Source organism: Peromyscus leucopus, chromosome 1 (assembly GCF_004664715.2).
Source record: "Peromyscus leucopus breed LL Stock chromosome 1, UCI_PerLeu_2.1, whole genome shotgun sequence".
Classification (NCBI taxonomy): Eukaryota; Metazoa; Chordata; class Mammalia; order Rodentia; family Cricetidae; genus Peromyscus; species Peromyscus leucopus.
Genome location: NC_051063.1, coordinates 172,174,123 through 172,187,344, shown reverse-complemented (window position 1 = coordinate 172,187,344; position 13,222 = coordinate 172,174,123). Strand labels below are relative to the sequence as shown.

The following is a 13,222-nucleotide window of genomic DNA, read 5'->3' as shown; positions in this document are numbered from 1 at the left end:
AGTGTCTCCGGTCACAATGTGGCAATGGTAATAGACCCGGCCTCCTAAGATTTCTGAAAATCTGAGGTCAGAGGTCACACCCCACCCCCAAAATATAGATGCAGGATTTTGTCACTGGTTCTGTTGATTTTTAAATTGATTTTAAAGACTGATTTTTATGCGTAGGTGTGTTCCTCTGTGAGGGTTTGCGCACATGGGTGTAGGAGCTGAGGAGGCCAGAAGAGGGCGCTGTATCCCCTGGAGCTGGAGTCACAGGCAGTTGTGAGCTGCCCAGTGTAGGTGCTGAGAATTGAACTCTGTTCCTCTGCAAGAGTAGCAAACATGCTGGGCGGTGGTGGCACACGCCTTTAATCCCAGCACTCGAGAGGCAGAGGCAGGTGGATCTCTGTGAGTTCGAGGCCAGCCTGGGCTACCAAGTGAGTTCCAGGAAAAGGCGCAAAGCTACACAGAGAAACCCTGTCTCGAAAAACCAATAAATAAATAAATAAATAAATAAATAAATAGGAAAAAAAAAAGAGTAGCAAACATACTTAACTACCGAACCATCCCTCCAGTCCCAGGGAGCTTCAAATTTTGTCATATTTGGTATGGGACTTTTGCATATGAATGGGGAGATTATAACTCTGTCAGTAATGAGGCCAGAGAGGTGTGTGTTGGTACAAGTCTGTTATATTAGCATTGGGGAAGTGGGGACAGGAGGGTCCCGAGTTTAAGGTCATTCTCAGGTATGTATTAAGGCCAGCCTGGGCTACATAAAGCCCTGTCTCAAATCAGGGGAGGGGACTATGAGATGACCAGGTGTAGTGCACATTATATTGGTAAGTCATCACGTGCTTTTTGAGCTCGCTGAGGAACTACGGCTGGAGGCTGGCGGTCCTGCCTCACATTTCAGACCCACCAAGCATGTTGTCTCCAAGTGTCTCCCCAAGGCGACTTGTCTAGGGGAAGGGCTACCCCTCACAACTCTGTGACAGAGAGGAAAAAGAACAGCAAAAATAGCCTAAGAGTAAAAATATCATGTCCTTGAGAACAGCGAGAAGGTAAACTGTTTCCAAGGCGTTAACATTCTTATTTATTTATTTTTTTATTGTCTGAATGTGCCTGTGACTTCACGAGTTACAGGCAGGTGTGAGTTGCCTGACTTAGATGCTGGGAATCCAACTCAGATCCTCTGGAAAAGAAGTGTGTGCTCTTCAGTTCTGAGCCATCTCTCCAGCCCCAGGGCGCTATGCCTTATCTCCTGATATAAAAGTGTCTGCAGTGGGGAAAGAGAAGCCAGGAGCTCAGCCGTGGAGAGAAGGTGAGTCCCAGCTGCCTGCCTGGTGCCTGGTGTCCCCTGTGGGACAGTGTGAGCATCTGATTTGATGATGTTCTACCAGCTACACGTAGCTTGCTATTTATTCAATTACTTTGCCTTGATATATACTTAATAAACTTACTCATTCAAAGAGGAAAATATGGCTACTGTAGTTCATTTTCCAGACCGCGCCCTGGAAGCGGAATGGTTAGGCTCAAGACCTTATCTAGAAAAATGCTGCTTGGAGGTGGGGTTGGATGTGTATTCAAAAGAGCTGGGATGCTAGGTGGTGGCGGCACATGGCTTTAATCCTAGTACTCAAGAGACAGAGGCAGGTGGATCTCTGTGAGTTCAAGGCCAGTCTGGTCTACAGAGTGAGTTCCAGGACAGCCAGGGCTACACTGAGAAACACCGTGTGTGTGTGTGTGGGGGGGGGGAAGCAAGCAAGCTGGGAATAATGGATTCCTTAAAGAAATGGCTTGAGCAAGGAAGTTTTGTTGTTGTTGTTGTTGTTTAGATTACTATCTAACTGGCATGGTGACGCTGTATACAGCACCCCAGAAGCCCAACTTCCTCACTTTCTCTGCTTCTTGTCAAGGAAGAAGACCTCTCTATGAACTGCTTATAAAACTTCCGTCCCTATCTGTATTTGATTGTCCTCGAACTTAACCACATGACCAGATCTAGTTGCAAGGGCATCTGGGAAATGTAGTTTTTATGATGAGGAGACTGAGTGTCCTCATCTGAGGTCGGGGTGATCTGGGTTATGCTGCAGTGATAAGCTGTCTGGTTTTACCCACAGGCTCATTAAGGGTTTATTTCTTGAGCCTGCCACACACCTGTCTACCTGAGACAGGTGTGACAAGGGTCAGAATTGTGTGTGCTCACCCAGGAACCACTGACAGGACCAGTCACTGCGACAGGGATAGGGAGGAAAGTCATAGCACGCTTCCGCCCGCATTTCATCAACCAAAGCATCATTGTTGCATCCTAATTAGGGGCTGAGGAAGTGCAATTCCACCTGTGGCCAGAAGAAGGAGCAAGAGCACAGTTCGAACATCATTTGCTGGAAATCCCTCCTCAAATCTTTTATTTAATTATAAATTTGGTCGGGTGTGGTGGCATACACCTTTCACCCAGCACTCCACAGGCAGAGGCAGGTGGATCTCTGTGAGTTCCAGGCAAGCCAGAGCTACACAGAGAGACCTTGTCTCAAAAAAATAAGATTTTTTTTTTATGCATATAGTATTCTGCGGGCATGTATGACTGCAGGCCAGAAGAGGGTATCTAGATCTCATTACAGATGACTGTGAGCCACCATGTGGGTGCTGGGAATTGAACTCAGGTCCTTTGGAAGAGCAGCCAGTGCTCTTAACCGCTGAGCCCTCTCTCCAGCCCGATTTTCTTTTTTTAAAGAAATAATTAAGCCCTGATTCATGTAATCATTCGCTAACTCCTCTAGCCCCAAAGCCACTTGGTTGATCTGGGTGGCTATCTTAACCAGGCACTGGTTGTGTGAGAGCTAGGCCTGGGGAAAGTCCCTCAAGGAGCTCATTTGCATACTGCCAATCAGCTGGGGCTGTAACTTCCCCTCCCTGGGATCCTCCAGCATCCTCTTTTCCTGTTCGCTGGAGGAAACTGCTACCAAACAGTGGCTTAAAACAACAAGAGTTTATTAGCTTACAATTGTGGATATCAAGAGTATAAAGTGGATGTCACTGAGCTGTGGTTCCAGAGTCCACAGGGCCGGGTGCTTCTGCAGTCAGGGCGTGTGTGTGTGTGTGTGTGTGTGTGTGTGTGCGCGCGCGCGCGCGTGTGTGTGCGTGTGTGTGTGTGTGTGTGCGCGCGCGCGCGCGCGCGCGCATGTGCGTTTGTGTGAGTGTGTGTGTGTGTAGGGGAAGAAGGGCAGGGCAGTTTCTTGAGCTTCCAAGCATCTAGAGATTTCTCCCGTTTCATCTCTTCCCAGTGGTTGATGATTTCTGATTTTTTTTTTTTCTAACGTGTGGTTCAGAGGATTGAACCCAGGCCTCTCCCATATTTAGCAAGCTGAGCCAGGCCCACACCCTTCACTGGTGGATTTTAGGCAAGGGCTCTTATATTAAGCCACGCCCCCAGCCCTCACGGGTGGGTTCTAGGCAGTCCCAGTCCTATGGGTGGCTGATTCTGAGGTCCTCTTGCCCAGGGCTGTCTTCTTAGGTCAGCTGCTTTTGCCCTGGTGACCCCTCGCGACCCACAAGTTGAGAACCATTGCTTCGGCGTCTTCCTGGTAATGCTTTCTCCCCAAGGAAGGGGTTTCCCGATAACTGGTTGAGCCACGATGGGATTTCATGGCGGGGTGCCTTCGGTGCAGACAGACCTAAGGCTTTCTCCCGTGGATGGGGACCCTCGGGAAGCAGGGGCCTGCTTTCTTAGGCAGGTGTGGACGAGGCACAGACTGAAGGCTGTTGGGGTCAGGCTCCCGTGCCTGGGGCACCTGCCCCCTGCCATGCTGGGTCTATGGCGAGCCCGTCTTGCCAGCTCCCACGGCTTTGGCCTGTGGGCGTCACGGGTCTTTTCTGCAGGTGTGAGGCCCTGAGGGTCAGGGTCAGGGGAAGAAGGCAGAGGTTCTGTCTTCCGGGCAGGCCTGGCCCCGAGCCCGTCAGGAAGTTGGCACCAGCTGGCAGTACGGGGCCGGGTCGGGGTTTAGTAGGTCCTAAAGAGGGGGGGGCGAGGAACTGTGAGGGGCAGGAAAGGTGGAGATGGGGCGGGAGTGGGGGGGCTGGCAGACTATGACAGGCAGAGAATGGAACCAGGAGACGGAAAGGGGGTGAGCCCCAGGGTGAGGGGGTGCTAGTGGGAGCAGGAGAGATGGACACAAAATAAGAGGCAGGGTCAGGGCCGCACAGGAAAAGGGAGCCGACATAGAGGAGGAGGGAGGGAGGGAGAGGAAGCCCAGAAGAGCGGAGAAACACCCGTGGATGCAGACAGACTCTGAGGAGACAGACAGGGCACCTTTAGGGGTGCCCAGGAGGGAACTGGAGAGACTTGAGAGCCAATCCAGAACTGGTTCCTTCAAGCAGTGGGGTTCCATTGCGGCCTGACATGTTCTGCTGTGTGACCCTGAGCAATCTCCTTTCCCACCCTGGGCCTTGTTCCTCCCGTACAGATTTGAAGCCTTGGGTGATTATTGCAGAGGAAGAGGCCCGGGCCCAGGAAGGCAAAGGCCTTGTTCAGGGGGTCAGTCTCAAGGAAGCTGAAACAGGTTCCTCGGGAGAGCTTTCTTGGGGGAGGGAGGAGCCCCTATCCCTGGCCCTCTGACCCTGCCTGCTCCAGGCTCCCCCCCCCCCCCGTGGGGTTCTTGCCGCTCCCCAGTCCATACCTGGTAGTGCTGGTTCTGGGGCTGTGCTTGCTGGGATGGGAGTGGAGGCCAGCTCTGCAAGGGAGGGGTACAGGTGAGGGGGTGCCCCATGCCCTCCAACCTTTGACCCTGACGTCATGACGTGCATGCCTGGTCCTCTGATTATGAAGCCCCTAAGAGCAGGGAACTCACCCCTTGTAGGTCAACACACCTTAGGTAGTGGGCCTCATATGAAGGCTTTTGGGGTGCCCAGGTGCTGGCCAGCTTCACCATTAGTGCTTAGCTTAGTTTAAATAATTAGCTCTTTACATTCTCTCTGTCTGCCTTTTAAAAATATTATTGCCAGGTGGTGGTGGCGCACCCCTTTAATCCCAGCATTCAGGAGGCAGAGGCGGGGAATCTCTGTGAGTTCAAGGCCAGCCTAGTCTACAGAGTGAGTTCCAGGACAGCCAGGGCTACACAGAAACCCTGTCTTGACAAAAAGAAAAAGAGAAAGAATATATGTTATTGTATGTAGGAGTGTGTAGGCGCACATAGAGAGGTCTGAGGGTGAATTTGTGGAATCAATTTCCTCTGGCTTTTATGTGGTTTCCAGGGAGGGACTCAGGCCATCAGGTCAGTGCGGTTAAAGATTTCAGTTTTTATTGGTGTATGTGTGTGTGTCTGTGTCTATGTGTGTGTGTCTGTGTGTTTTTGTCATATGTTTGTCTCTGTGTGTGTGTGTTTCTGTGTGTCTCTGTGTGTATTTGTGTGTCTGTATTTATGTGTGTGTGTGGTGTATGTATGTGTCTCTGTGCATGTGGTGTATATATGTGTATGTGTCTGTGTACATGTCAGTGTCTCTGCGTGTGTGCCTCTGTGTGTGGTATTTGTATGTGTATGTATATGTGGGGTGTGTGTGTGTGTGTGTGTGTGTGTGTATGTGTCAGTGCCTCTGTGTGTGTGGTATTTGTATGTGTATGTATATGTGGGGTGTGTGTGTGTGTGTGTGTGTGTGTGGTGTGTCCGTGTCCGTGTGTCCGTGTCCGTGTGTGTGTGTGTATGTATGCACCATGTGCATGTGGTTGCCCACTGAAGGCCAGTACAGGGCATCAGGTCCAATGGAGCTGCGGTTGTAGCTGGTTGTGAGCTGCTGGATGTGGGTGCTGGGAACCGAACTTGGGTCCTCAAAAGTAGCAAGCAAGTGCTGAGCCATCTCTCCAGCCAGCTCTCCCCACTTCTGTTGGTTTTTGAGACCGGGTCTCAGTCTAGCCCAGGCTGACCTCCAGCTTGGAGGCTGACCTTGAACTCTCGATTCTCCTGCCTCCAGCACCCAAGTGCTGGGATGACCGTTGCCAAGGAAACATGATTCTTCGGTGGCTCTGCCTGCAAGTTGTACGGCTTTCTTGAGCCGTCACCTGCGCTAGGGTGTGGCTTCCAGAGTCACCCACACCCTGTAAGTAACCCCAGAAACTGTTTCACCAGCTGGACTTGGATGGAATCCTTGCCCTGGCTGTTCTTGGGCCCCATCTGGGTTGAAGAGACACACAAGAATTGGAAAGAGGGGCTGGCAAGAGGGCTCAGTGGGGCGAGGTGCTTGCCACTAATCCTGATGATCTGAGTTCGATTCCCAGCACCCACATGGTGGATGGAGATAACCGAGTCCCACAAGTTGTCCTTGAACTTCCATGTGCGTGTCATGTACGTGTGCCCCCCCAACCCCTACCCCCACCCCCGACACAGGAAGGAAAGGAAGAAAGAAGGAATTGACTGGAGAGAGGAAAACAGAGCTGTGGTTTCTAGGTGCCCAGGCGCTCAGGGAAGAGGCCTTGTGAGAAGCAAGCTCTAAGGGGACAGGACTCACCGTGGCTGGGTTCCCTGGCTCTGTGTCACTGATGGGGGACACCAGGAAGGTTGGAGATGGCATCACTTCGTAGACGTTGCTGTCCCCTGAAGGAGAGGAGGGAGGGACCTCGGTGACAGAAGGCTCTGTCGGCCCGTTCTGCCTGTCTGTCCACTTTATCCACTTCATTCACTCAGTCACTCAACAAACATTTCATGCAAACCGCTCCTCCTGCCAGCTGTGTGCCGGGGACACAGTGGTGGCCCAGACAATCCAGGCAGTGCCCTCCTAGTACTTGCAGTCCCCTGGGGGAAGAGAGATCCATCTCCAGAGAGGGATGACCCAGAGCGTCTAAGGCTGGGAGCAGCGGGGAGGTGGGGGAGCCTTAGGAACATAGAAGCAGGTGCCAGACCAGCCTGGGCGTCAGGGAGGACTACCCGGAGGAGGGGTCATCTGAGACAGTAGGATGTAAAAACTGGACAGAGGCTGGAGGGATGCTTGCAGGAGCCTGGAAAGAGAGCCCACTGTCTGCAGATCGGGAGGGACCTGGGAGCCGTACTGGGGAGACGAGGTTTGTCCCAGGCACTGGGGGAGCTGTGGAAGGTTTATGAGCAGGGCACCTGTTAGGAGCAGGGACCCTGGAGGTTCAGGAGGGCCTTACCCCTCTCCAACCCCCTCAGTGAGTCCAAGGGTCCCAGTGGGCTCTGACTGCGTGTAGGACTGGAGTGGGAGACACACAAAGGCTGGGTAGAGAGACACTCACTCCTGGCTTACCAGATTCAGGACTAGTGCTCAGTTCCGGCTGCTCTGTAGCTGGAATCCTGGGGGTACATAAAAGACTTCTGAGATGCTTGGGTGGGGGAAGGGGACCCCGAGAACCTGGAGATTTCCTGACTCCCACCCTCACCTCGCCTGGGGAAAACAAGGCGTCTAGAGGGGAAGGAGAGGGGATGGAGGACATAGAGGTGGATCGGTGGCCTGTACCTGGGGCTCCGGCCCTTCCGCCTCCGAGTGACCAGGAGGTAGGCAATGCCACCTACAAGCAGTGACCCCACAGCAAGACTCCCAGTGATGGTAGCAGCCATGATCCCAGCATTGACAGGCAGAGGTGCCCCGACTGAGTATTCGCTCATACCTGGGAGTGAGGATGGTATCAGTGATGACTTTTGTCTGTCCTCACCTGATTATCTACTTTACAGTGCCATGTTATGCACTCTAGGCAACCTACTCTATACTGAGCCACACCCCCAGCCCCTCACTGGGGGATTCTAGGCAGGGGCTCCACCACTGAGCCACACCCCAGCCCCTCACTGGGGGATTCTAGGCAGGGGCTCTACCACTGAGCCACACCCCCAGCCCCTCACTGGGGGATTCTAGGCAGGGGCTCTACCACTGAGCCACACCCCAGCCCCTCACTGGGGGATTCTAGGCAGGGGCTCTACCACTGAGCCACACCCCAGCCCCTCACTGGGGGATTCTAGGCAGGGGCTCTACCACTGAGCCATGCCAGCCCCTCACTGGGGGATTCTAGGCAGGTGTGTTCTACAGTTCAGCTTCTCAGACCTGCTGAACCTCCAGGTAACTAACCCCGCCCCCCTCTACCAGCCTAGGAGACAAGCAGGCTGTAGATGTGTAGCTTTGCTTCTTGTGCAAATGAAGCTCAGACCATCCCTTGCCTTCAGGCCTAGTGGCTTTCCAGAGCAATTGACTGAGAACAAAAGAGGTCTTTGCATAACCAGGTGCAGTAAGTACTGGAAGGAAATTCCAGTGGCAGTCACAGAACCATGTGGCCAGAGAGAAGAGGAAGACAGAGGGTAAGGCAGATCTCTGGTAGAGTTTATCAGCCAAGGGTAAGGAGCCAGAAAGGAAAGATTGGAGGACGAAGGAACAGAGGATGAAGATGAGACGAAAAGTATAAGGGCTTGGTTACTACCAGGGCTATGAGGGGACAGAAAAACTAGGTACAGAGAGAAACTGAGACTCAGGACAGAACTGAAGCTGTATAGACAGAGTTTTGTCATAGAGGAATAAAGTAAACGGACAAAGGAGCGTAGTGTACGTAGATTCCTTTCCCTCAGATACCCCACGCCTGATGTAGAGTCTTCCCCAGGACTCTGGGAGGAATTTTCTCAGGGCTGAAACTTGGGAAAATTCTGTAAGTGTGTGAGGGTTTTGCCTGCATGTATGTCTGCATATCATGTGCATGCCACGTGCCTGCAGAGGCAAGAGGAGACATTGGATGCCCTGGAACTGGAGCTCTAGCTGATTGTGAGGTGCCATGTGGGTGCTGGGAACCAAACCCAGATCCTCTGGAAGAGCAGTGAGTGCTCTTGTCTGTGAGCCTTCTCTCCAAGAACCCTGTAAGTCTTTTTTTTTTTTAAATCAATCACTTTGCTGGGCGTGGTGGCGCATGCCTTTCATCCCAGCACTCAGGAGGCAGAGGCAGCAGGATGTCTGAGTTCAAGGCCAGCCTGGGCTACAAAGTGAGTTCCAGGACAGCCAGGGCTATACAGAGAAATCCTGCCTTGAAAAAAACAAAAATAATCAATCATTATTTCTTTCTTCCCTACTTTCTCTTCCTTTCCTACCCATTTTCTGCAAATTTGAGGCAGGATTTCAATAAATTGCCCAGACTGTCTTTGGACTTTCCATCCTCCTGCCTCGATCATCAGGCTGCCCTTACATCTCAACCAGGCAGGGGTTGAGGCTGGAGGCTGCTCTCTAAGGTGCTCTGAGTCCCTATCTCTTCCTCTTCACTCTCCATCAGATAGGAGCTGTTTCCTCCTCAAGGTGAACTGTCTTCCTCTGGCAACATGCTGCTTTTCTTGATCACAGTGAGTTTATCAACTGAGCCTGTGAAACATTTTAATTTCTAAAGCCCAGATGGAAACAGTATCCCCCACTCCCTGCTTTTCTAACTATGACTAGCTATTCTGACAAGCGGCAGGGTCTAAGCCCACTTTGTTTATTTCTGAGACAGGGTTTCTCTGTGTAGCCCTGGCTGTCCTGGAACTTGCTCTGTAGACCAGGCTGGCCTCGCACTCAAAGATCCACCTGCCTCTGATTCCAGAGTGCTGGGATTAAAGTGAGCCACCACTGCCTGGTTTAGCACTCTTCTTTGAATGTGGAACACTAACTGGCTTGTAATCAAAAGAATGCCACATGAGTGACACTGCATGTATACAAGGATAGAGTTAGCAGCATCTGAGGGAGCTGGGGGCGTGGCTCAGTGGTAGAGCCCCTGCCTAGAATCCCCCAGTGAGGGGCTGGGGTGTGGCTCAGTGGTAGAGCCCCTGCCTAGAGTCCTCCAGTGAGGGGCTGGGGTGTGGCTCAGTGGTAGAGCCCCTGCCTAGAATCCCCCAGTGAGGGGCTGGGGTGTGGCTCAGTGGTAGAGCCCCTGCTTAGAATCCCCCAGTGAGGGGCTGGGGTGTGGCTCAGTGGTAGAGCCCCTGCCTAGAATCCCCCAGTGAGGGGCTGGGAGTGTGGCTCAGTGGTAGAGCCCCTGCCTAGAATCCTCCAGTGAGGGGCTGGGGTGTGGCTCAGTGGTAGAGCCCCTGCCTAGAATCCCCCAGTGAGGGGCTAGAGTGAACCATCAGACCCAAGCATGCTGATCTTTGTTTTTTCTTGTTTTCATTAGTTTATTTATTCATTCATGCTTCTCTGTGCATCTGCAAATGGAGGAGAAAGGAGAACTTTTGGGAGTTGGCTCTCTCCTTTTCCCATGCATGGCAGCAAGTGCCTTTACCCCCTGAGCCATCTTACTGACCCTGTTGACATGTTTGAGACAAGGTCCTGCTAAGTTGCCCAGTCTGAGTGCTGGGATTCCTTATGTAGCCCAGACCGGCTCAGATCCCCCACCCTGCCCCCACCTCAGCCTCCCCAGGGCTGGGTGACATGTACACTCCACCACACCTAACTAAGGGTCACCTTCTTCATCGAGACCTCCCTGATGACCTCCCTTCCTGTGTTATGTTAGCCTATTTAATTCTCCGAGCCCGGCCAATCATAACCCCATTGTGCCTCAGTTCCTCCATCTGTAAAATGGAGACAAGAGTGACTGTCCAGGAAGCTTCTTTAAGTGACAAAGTAGTTACTGTGTTATAGTGGTCCTTATGCAGGAGTGGCCCTGGCTCTGGGGGGGCATTTGGCAAAATCTGGCACCATCTGTGGTCCTTGTGAGCAGCAAGCACTAGTAATGTCTGGTGAGACCAGAGAGGCTGTATGACTTCTCTGAGATGCCCAGCCATCTACCCCAAGCTATCAGTCAGTCCTAATGGTCAGCCTGATTTAGGGAAGATATTTAGTATCATACTTGGTTCCTAAGGTTCCCAAGAAGTGTCAGATCTCACTGTTGTCCCCACCCTGTCCCCTAGTCCTTCACCTGGAGCAGCAACATCGATAAGCACTTGTCTTGTTTTGAAAATTGAGCAATTCATCAGGGTCAGGTTAAAAAAAAAAAAAAAGATGCTCACCAGACGGTGGTGGCGCACACCTTTAATCCCAGCACTCGGGAGGCTGAGGCAGATGAATCTCTGTGAGTTCGAGGCCAGTCTGGATTACAGAGTGAGTTCCAGGACAGGCTCCAAAGTTATACGGAGAAACCTTGTCTTGAAAAAAAAAAGGTGCTCATATAAATATGGGAATAATTAATATATGGGAAGAACTAATGAAATGGGGTGTTCCTTAGGGTCGGGGAAATCCACAGTTTGGTACACAGTAGGTGCTCACTCAATGCACATTGTGCATATGAATGAGGAGGCCAAATGAAATGTGTTTGTACATGCATGGCCTTCCTTCCATCCTTAGCCACCCCTGCCCCCAACTCACCAGCCACCTGGACCTCAGTCTTGGCCTTCATTGTCCAGGCAGGGTTGATGGTGACGGCCACTTGGTAGGTGCCACTGTCTGAAGGTTGGGCACCTCGGAGCAGCATTGAACCATTGGGGAAGCCAACGATGTCTCGCCGTCCCATGGCGCTGCCATCCCTCTGGGGCCGCAGTTCCCCAGGGATGTAGGAGAACAGCCTTGTGCCTCCATTAGTCTCCTCCCCCAGGTACCAGATGAAGTCCTGGACGGTGCTGGGAACACCATGAAGGGACAGGAGAAGGTCCTGGTTCTTTTGAGGCTGCTCTGGGATCTTCTGGATGCGGAGGGCTGCCTGGGAACCTTGGGGCAGCCGGAGAGCCAGGATCAAGGCTGTGGGAAGATATGGAGAAGGCCTGAGTCCGGAGGGAGAAAACAAAACCTCCTTTCTACAGACTCTCAACTGGGAGCAAGGACTCTGAAGAGTGCACATTGGAATCAATGAGATTGATTAGTGATGTCTGCCCTGGGTGCAGGAATAGGAATAAAGGCACAGATGTAACAGAACCAGGTCCCCACCCGCACCCCAGATGCTTTGTGTTCTGATTGTAAACACTTAGACCCTCTGAATTCACTCATTTAACCAATATTTAAAGGCATATCTATTTTATTAGTTATCATGCTAGTTACATCATAAGCCTAAAATTCCATTGGGTGTGTGTGTTTTGTTTTTTTATATTTTGGGGTCAAGATTGCACTATATAGTCCAGAATAGCCTGGAACTCACTATGTAGTTCCAGCTCCAACTTGTGATCCTCCGGTCTCAGCCTCCAAAGTGCCAGATATACACCATCACTCCTGGCTCTTCCCTAGATTTTTATTGGAGACAAGGTCTCAAGTAGACCAGGCTAGCCTTGAACTGACTATGTAGTTCAGGATGTCCTTCTACCTTCCAAACGCTGGGATTCTGGGCGTGACTGACTCACCAGTTGGGTCCGGCTCTGTCTCTAGTCCCGCACCTCCCTCCCCAGAACACAGCAGGGAAGCAAACACAAATTCCTACCCTCATAGTTCTGACATTCTAGAAAATTCCATAGATGAAATATGGATGGAGATGTGATGCTACTGTCCTGCCCATTCTTGCCCCTCGCCCCTCCGAGTTTTTTCCTCCTTACCTGAGAACAGGAGGCCCTTTGACAACCAGCCCTGCGTCTGGGTAGGAATCTCCATCTTGTTTCCTGTACAGATGTCAAAGTCACGAGAACCACAGAGTTGGGGTCTGGCTCTCTGGAGAGTGAAGTTCAGTGAGGCATCCAGGTGGGTGCCTCAGGACACACCAGGCTGTGAGGCCCTGGAGCCTCAGACTCCCCTCTCTGAGTCTCCCAGCCTCCTTGAGCTGTGATGACTCCTTCCATGAGTCTCCACCCATGCCCGGAGATGAAGGGCTCACTCTGGTTGGACCAGTCTTCCAGGGTAACCCAGGACTTCCCAGGCCGCCTCCCTGGCCCCCATTCTCTTCCCACTCAGCCCGGCTGGCTACCGGAAACAGCAAGGCGGCCTCTGGTTGAACAATCCCTTCCTCCAATCCCTCCCCCAGAAGCCAGGATGGGGGAGACTGAAGTTCAGGAACCCGGGGGAGTCAGTGAGGAGCAGAGATGTTTTATCCATGGTGGGTTCACTCTATTGACTTTTTCTTTTAACACTTATTTATGGTGTGTGTGGGGAGGTGGGTTCCTCCCTCCGCCCTGTGGGTCTCAGGGATCGAACTCAGGTCATCAGGCTGGCCCGAAGTCCCTTCAACCTCTGAGCCATCTTGTCAGCCCGTGCATAGTTTTGTTTGTGTTTCCCAAAAGTATTCATCCTCTCAATCCAGACCTAATGTGGCCTAGAGAAGGGTCCCCCTTGCCTTCAGTCTTCAGTGTGTCACCACCCTACCCCTGCAGAGCCATCCCCAGATAAGGCG

At 52.1% G+C, this 13,222-nt stretch overlaps 1 protein-coding gene across 1 annotated transcript; it reads right to left on the bottom strand.

The window, feature by feature from the left end:
* Window positions 1-2,952: 2,952 nt before the first annotated feature.
* Window positions 2,953-12,671, bottom strand: Ceacam19 (CEA cell adhesion molecule 19). The gene is made up of 7 exons (XM_037201657.1): window positions 12,435-12,671; window positions 11,284-11,652; window positions 7,441-7,591; window positions 7,231-7,277; window positions 6,478-6,563; window positions 4,656-4,709; window positions 2,953-3,989 (listed from the first exon to the last, which is right to left on the bottom strand). The coding sequence occupies exons 1-7, from the start codon at window positions 12,487-12,489 to the stop codon at window positions 3,936-3,938; spliced, it is 816 nt and encodes a 271-aa protein (XP_037057552.1). The 5' UTR covers window positions 12,490-12,671; the 3' UTR covers window positions 2,953-3,935.
* Window positions 12,672-13,222: the final 551 nt, after the last annotated feature.

What these genes read in the sequence shown, in the direction of transcription:
- Ceacam19 (XM_037201657.1), bottom strand. Translation starts at nt 12,489, where the DNA reads ATGGAGATTCCTACCCAGACGCAGGGCTGGTTGTCAAAGGGCCTCCTG. An exon ending in GAGCACTAGTCCTGAATCTG is followed by an intron (nt 6,564 to 7,230) that starts GTAAGCCAGGAG and finishes CCTCTCCTTCAG; the next exon opens with GGGACAGCAACGTCTACGAA. An exon ending in AGCCAGGGAACCCAGCCACG is followed by an intron (nt 4,710 to 6,477) that starts GTGAGTCCTGTC and finishes CCTCCCTTGCAG; the next exon opens with AGCTGGCCTCCACTCCCATC.